This window comes from Scyliorhinus torazame, chromosome 11 (genome assembly GCF_047496885.1).
Source record: "Scyliorhinus torazame isolate Kashiwa2021f chromosome 11, sScyTor2.1, whole genome shotgun sequence".
Lineage (NCBI taxonomy): Eukaryota > Metazoa > Chordata > Chondrichthyes > Carcharhiniformes > Scyliorhinidae > Scyliorhinus > Scyliorhinus torazame.
Window position 1 is genome coordinate 43,844,237 of NC_092717.1, and position 6,980 is coordinate 43,851,216.

A 6,980-nucleotide genomic window follows, 5' to 3' on the forward strand; every position below is an offset into this window, starting at 1 on the left:
ATGGTTGGCCATTTATTGTATATGAGTGGATTGGTGGGTACACTAGGGAGTGAGGGCCAGCATGCCAAACACTCCTATTCAGAACTGAACTCATGACCCAGTGAATGGAGGTGCATGTTTTAATCTGCTAACCTCAACATTCTCCTGCCTCCAATCCTACCTTGTGTTTGACTCCAGCCTGTCCCCACAACCTCACCATAAATAATCTGTGTGCAAGCACTGTCAGGCAGGAGATGGGAAATGGCCTGACCTGCATTTCCTGCCTCAGGATAAAAGTCCAAGCAAATTGGAACCCTTCAGTTTTACAACATGAGGCATAACACAAAACAACATTTTTACGACCTGTTTGTTCTAACTGTTAATCCAATTATCATGCTGTGTAATGACAGATTGTTGGAGTGGGATGTGAAGGAGCTATCTCTAGTTTGGGACTTCATGTATGCCAGCACAGCTCTTAGTTGATCAGTGCCCTTTGCTCCTCAAATGATAACTGTTAGTATTTTATTTGATTTCAGCTTCTTCGATTGCAGAAAGGTTATCCAAATTAAAATGGCCATTCTCAAGACTGGTGCTCAATTTTTTGGAGGCCTCTTTGAGCTGTTTGCGGCAGAACGAAAATCTAGTTTGAAGAACGCCCTGTGTCTTATTTCACTTTGTCTTGTGATGGGACTGGGGACCAGTGGCATCCTCTACATGTCTTTGCGAGCATTACAATGCAGCCTGTTGTTGACACTGTCAGCGTGTGGAGCCTTCGCTGCAGTCATTCCTGGAGCTTTGTTTCTTTCCAAGTATCTCAGATGCTTCATTCTGATATTCCTCATTTCCTGTGGGACACAGCAAGGCCGCAACGCTCTGATAACAGCTGGCACCGGTGTGGTGCTTTACAATTGCGCTCAAAACAGCTTTCACAATTTAAGGAGATTGGTAGAAAGTTTAGAATGCAACCTGGAGAATATGCTCCCATCAATCAGAAACATTTTGGCAAAATACATTGATGTTATATATTGGATTCGACAACAAATCCAAAACTTACCGACAAGTCATTTTGTAAAGTTTGTTGATGATTTAAAGCTGAAACACAGTATCGACGATGAGGTGTTGAAAAGTAACCTCAATACAACCAGAGTTAGCTTGGAGATCTTGGCTAACCGCATCATTTCAACACTGGACATGTTTTCCCACATTTGCAAAAGTGCAGCGTTCATAATGGGCATCTTACTGATTCTAATATTCACTTGGTTCTACACGAAAAGGTTTTTAACCAACATCAAGTTTGAAAACATATACGTCACAAATCAGTTCCTGAGGTTTGATGAGAAACAGAAGGAACAAGGGAAGCCTTATCTGCTCCGACTAAGCAGAAAAGAGAAGAAAAGTTTCATAAGGATCCCTACATTGCGCTTGTCGGAAAGGGAATGGAAAACCATGGCTCAATTCTGTGCTCCCATCTTCAGCAATGTATGCATTTGGATAATAATCATAATGCTGGATTATGGACTATTCCTGCTTATTTCTTCAATAAGACATCACCTAGACCATCTGCCTGCAATCAATATAACCATGAATCTTGAATTTTCTGTAAGTATATATATTTTCTTTGAAATAAAAATGCACTTTTGGTTACCATTTGCAAGTAAAACCACCTCCCAGCACTTTACAATTATGGGTGCGATGATTTGGCATGTGATTCTTTTATGAAAGTGTTATCTGTGGGGAAGAATAGATTGTTTTTGATTTTCTGCTTTCGTAGGTTCCGGTCTGCAATTTCCCATCCATCAAAATGAGGGGAAAGAAGGGAGGAAATTCTCAGCAGCAATTATTTGAGGGCAGTAAACTATAAGGAACTATGATCATGAAGGGTGGGTACAGTTTAAATGCTGGCCACATGAGATTTATGTAGCATTGCCTAAACTCAGCAGTATTAGTCAAAAAACAGTTATAACAGGGATGAAAGGCAGAATCTATTTGGTTAAAATTACAGATTAATAAAAGCTATTATGCCGGTGACTCCATATCTTAGGCCGCCTAAAAGTGGGAATGAGGTAGAGAAGCAAATTTCCAGGACATTTACTGGAAGATGCAAGAATGCCAGAGCAGTGACAATGATTAGCACTGCTGCCTCACAGTGCCAGGGAACCAGGTTTGATTCTGACCTTGGGAGACTGTGTGGAGGTTGCACTTTCTCAGCGTGTCTGCGTGGGTTTCATCCAGGTCCTCTGGTTTCCTCCCACAGTCCAAAGATGTGCAGGTTAGGTGGATTGGCGTGCTAAATTGTACTTCAGTATCTGAAGATGTGCAGGGGTTACGGGGTGCTCATTCAGAGATTTGGTGTTCGATGGGCTGAATGGCCTCCTTCTACACTGTAGGGATTCTATGAATTCTATGGGGACTTACATTATCCTAATAAGGACTGGAATAGTATCAGTAGAAAGGGGCAAAGAGGGGAGGGATTCATGAAATGTATAAAGAAAATCTTCTTGATCACTGCGTTTCCAGCCCAATGAAAAAGGAGCACTGCTGGATCTAGTTCTCGGGAATGAATGGGAAAAGTGGAGGATATTTCACTTGGAATGTTTTTGTGGAACAGCGATGGTATCATAGAAAATCTCTCTTCCCAAGCTCCTTCGCAACTCAAAAAATACACAAGAGTTGAACATATACCTTTTGTTTGCAAAGAAACGGGTCCCTGCGTTTGAATGGATGTCACTTCTAGCAAGTGCAAATGAGCCATATTAAGAACTTTCAGATTATCTTAAATTGCTTGCTTGTGTAGCTATTAGGACACTCGGGCGGTCAGTAGCCTTTGCTGCTTGTGTGGTCCCCTGTTTGGGTGACGGAGCCTCTGACTCTGATAGCTGCTGAACACCTTGCAGAGGAGTGATGGTCAACTTAGGCTAATGAGTGGCCCTCCTTCATCTCAGTAGGCCACAAGCTTGAAGTCGGGATTGTTCACGAACGAGGCACCATGAATAAGATTAAATCCATTTTATACCCGCTGACTATTTCAAAACAAATTAGAAAATGCGTACTCGTTTACATATTAATAGAACAGTCAACTTCAAATTGTAAAAACAGAAGAAACATTTGCGTTTTGGATGCAGAGGGAGCGCACAGCTTTCCCAGTCAATGTTGTGAGCAATCACCATGCACCTCACTTCACTTGCCCTTGCTTTACGTATTTCAGTCATACTGGTAGGAAAAAAAACTACACAGCCAGAAATGGGTGCAACCCCGCATGGGGGCAATGGTCAACAAAATGTCTTGTGGGCTGCACTCAGAACCCAGGTGGGCCGCATGTGGCTCCTGGGCCACCTTAATCCTCCATTAAGGTGGCTGCCTCCCCATATATAGTGGTGGGCTGCTCAGCTGCCAGCAGGCCCATGAAATTGTCCCTAATAGGACATTATTTAAATTTGCTCTCCACTTCTTCAGCGACCGGGCAGCAATTCACATCCCCACCCGCCTCTGAGAAATGTCCCAGCTGACCAAATCACCTCCTTACAATGGTACAATGGAAATCCCACCATCCAATCATTCAGATACTGCTTAGAATTGCCTCACCATTTGTTTTTGTCCCTTCAGCTCCCTTATCAAGGCAGCTAGGCCTATGTCTGGGCCAAAAGCAAGTATTTGTGACATTTATATGTCTTTTAGGAGAGATTACATTAATTTATGGGTAAAGTCAATGGATGTTATCATTGCAACATCATCAAGTGTGAAAGGCAACCTGAAACCTATGTTAAAATTCCTTATTACCTCAGGTGTATTGGTTTATATGTCAGGATTGAGCTGAAAACCTGTCGGTGTTTCTTATTCATCCTTTTGTTTCCTACAGGCAGAGACCATATTCATAGGTTTGCCTGTAGACACGCACAAATCAACAGAAACATTCTCATATGAAACTCCTGTGTCTAAAGGTGATTGCATCGCTCGACCGACCCTATCGATAACCAAGATATGGACCCCACTTGCTGCTCTAATTGCTGCCTTGTTGGCACTCACTTTACTTTCTGCAAAATTTACAATATTGAAAGTGTTGGTTTTATCCTCATTTTATGCTGAGGTGGAGAAGAGAAGAATAGAGTTTCTGCATGAAAAAATATTGCAGAAAAGATCCTGGGACAAATTAATGGATAAAGACAAAGTATTGACCTTCACAGCTAATAGGGTAAGGAATTAATTGCAATGTTTCTTTTTTAAACTACCTATCATTTGATTAGAAAGCAACATCCTCAATGTGAAATCTTATAATCTTGCCATGCCAGTTATATAGGGAGATTTGTTTCATATTATACAGCATGGAGAGCATTGGATTCAGGCCCCACTGATGTCAGGCTTTTGAGGAGAATCCCTGCCGCCTAAAATCATTCTCCAACCCAGCCGCCATAAAATTCTTCCAGTTGGGTTCAAGCAGAAACTGACATTGATCATGGAGTATGGAATCCCAGCTCCATCTCTCCACCAGCGTTCTCGATCCCTCCATCGCTCCTGGGTTGCCAGATTTCTTCTGCAGCATTCAGCTCTCGCTGAACCAATTCAACATTAGGAAAACTAAAGCCACCATCTTCAAGCCCCGTGCAAATTCCACTCGCCCACCACCAATTCCAACCCCCCTTCCTAGCTACTGTCTCAGGTTCACTGTTGCCTCTACCCTTCAGCTGCTGAAATCCTCAGCTATACCTTTGCCATCTTCAGACAAGACTGTTCCCCTGCTCTCTGTACTCTTCTTATTGTCCATGTTTGCCCACTCACTCTGCCCATATGCACTCTGCCCATTTTTCCCTCCGCACAGACCACTAGCAGGGTACAATGTGGAGTATTATTAGGCACTCTGTAAAATAATAAGTACCAAAAGTCATAAACATCGAAACATAATTACACAACAAAATATCAAGAGTAAATTTCAGCTTGGCCAATGTTTAACTGGCTCACCCGGGACCAAATGTTGGACAAGAGGTATGATGTGGAGACATGGAGAAATGGTCAATACACAGGCAGTAGAAGAAACATAGAGAGGGAAGCAATTGGATAAAAAGGATAGAAGGATTAACATTATTCTGGAGAGATGACCAGTGTCAGAAGCAGCTTTTAACTCCCTCTAGCCTATCTAACTGCTACTCTAACCACTCTGTTTCCACCCTTCATTGAAAGCAAACTGACTCAGAAGGTGCTCCCCCTTCACTCCCACCCTCCACACCAGAAGAGCCACTGCATTTACCAAACTAGTCACTCAGATGCACCCCACAGGTTCAGGCTCCACATGCAATGTTTATACTGGTACATTCAGTCTCACTGAAGCTACACATCAGCAGAGGCTTGGAAAAGTGAGAACTCATGATGCGGGGAGACACCACTCATGCTTCCATCCCTTTTCACTGCAATAGCCATATCTGTGGAGAATCAGGCGCACAACGGGTGATGCATAATTCCTTATATTTAAAAAAAATTATATTTTTATTCTCCTCCTTTTTCACATTTTCTCCCAAATTTGCACCCACCATCAATAAACAATAATCAGTAACGAATATCATGTCAATCCCCATATCAATAACAACGATCCCCCCTTCCCACCAAACCCCAGACATCGGCCCGCATGTTAACATAAACAAATGACAAAAAGGAATCAGGAATCACCAGAGTCACCATTAACACACACAGTCCCCCTCCCCCCAACCCTCCCAACGCCCCCCCCCCCAACTAATGTTCGATGTTATCCAGCTCTTGAAAGTGCCTCATGAATAATGCCCATGAATTGTAGAACCCCTCCATCCTTCCCCTCAGTTCAAACTTAACCTTCTCAAGAGTCAAGAGAACAGATCCCCCCGCCACGCCAGGGCTCAGGGTGGAGAGGTTGCTCTCCATCCCATCAGGATCTGCCTTCAGGAAATCAACGAGGCAAAGGGTACAACATCTGCCTCCGCACCCGTTTCCGACCCCGGCTGGTCCGACGCCCCGAATATGGCCTCCCGAGGGGCATAATTCCTTATATGATTGGGGCCTGGCTTCTCTGTGTTCTGGACCAGTTTCAGGCCCTTCAGTCCCACTAAGGCTACGGTGGGACAGTGCCTAAAGGTCTTCAGATTTGGCTGTTGAAGAAATAGTTGGATGAAAACAAATATTTCATGCTTCACCTTTCTACTTTGTAACTCCTACAGGTCTCCTTTTGGTTTCCCATCCTCAGAATGAAGCACAGCGAAAACGAATTGCCAGAGAGAACAGAAATACATCACCAGAACACTGATGAATTCTGTATTGAGTTTGAATGAAGAAAGATCAGCAGATATTCATTGTTAGGTGAATTGGACATTCTGAATTCTTCCTCTGTGTACCGAACAGGTGCCGTAGTGTGGCGACTAATGGATTTTCATGGTAATTCCATTGCAGTGTTAATGTAAGCCTCCTTGTGACACTAATAAAGATTATTATTATTATTATAAGTGGTGTGTTGTACCAGGCAGCATTTCACATGATTGTATGGTCATATCTATTCTGTACAATAAACTAAAGAAATGCATCTTTGATCCATATTGAATTCTGTTTCACAATTGCTGCTTAGTTATTGGCAATCAATGCAGGGGAAACTGGAGTAAAACCTTTTAATGCAACATTAATGAAATATCAGAATGATAACAGGGATGAGGGACTTCAGTTCTGTGGGGAGATTAGAGATGTTAGAATTATTCTTGTGGTGTTGGGTGCTCTGGTGCACAGATGAGCCAACACAGTTGTATGTGGTACAACTCTATTTTATTTTAACTCTTGTATACAGTTCGTTCTGGATACTCTGCACGTGCTGTCTCCCTGAGTGTGTCGTGTAGCAGGTCTGTCCTTGTCCTTGTCTCCAGCTAATACTGACCACCAGGTGTCGTGTTTGTGCTTTTATATCTTTCTGTGATTGGTTGTGGTGTTGTGTGTTCTGATTTGTCTGTTGGTGTGTCTATCATGATGTGTGTGTTTGAATATCATGACAATTCTGATCA

At 42.8% G+C, this 6,980-nt stretch overlaps 1 protein-coding gene across 1 annotated transcript; it reads left to right on the forward strand.

The window, feature by feature from the left end:
- Positions 1-521: 521 nt before the first annotated feature.
- On the forward strand, positions 522-6,470 carry LOC140385990 (dendritic cell-specific transmembrane protein). Its single transcript, XM_072468624.1, has 3 exons — positions 522-1,578; positions 3,836-4,168; positions 6,156-6,470. Exons 1-3 carry the CDS (start codon positions 550-552, stop codon positions 6,264-6,266), a joined length of 1,473 nt encoding a protein of 490 aa, XP_072324725.1. The 5' UTR covers positions 522-549; the 3' UTR covers positions 6,267-6,470.
- The last annotated feature ends 510 nt before the right edge of the window (positions 6,471-6,980 follow it).

Coding starts and splice junctions, on each gene's coding strand:
- LOC140385990 (XM_072468624.1), top strand. CDS start 550: ATGGCCATTCTCAAGACTGGTGCTCAATTTTTTGGAGGCCTCTTTGAG. Junction 1,579..3,835: donor CCATGAATCTTGAATTTTCT/GTAAGTATATAT, acceptor TGTTTCCTACAG/GCAGAGACCATATTCATAGG. Junction 4,169..6,155: donor TGACCTTCACAGCTAATAGG/GTAAGGAATTAA, acceptor TAACTCCTACAG/GTCTCCTTTTGGTTTCCCAT.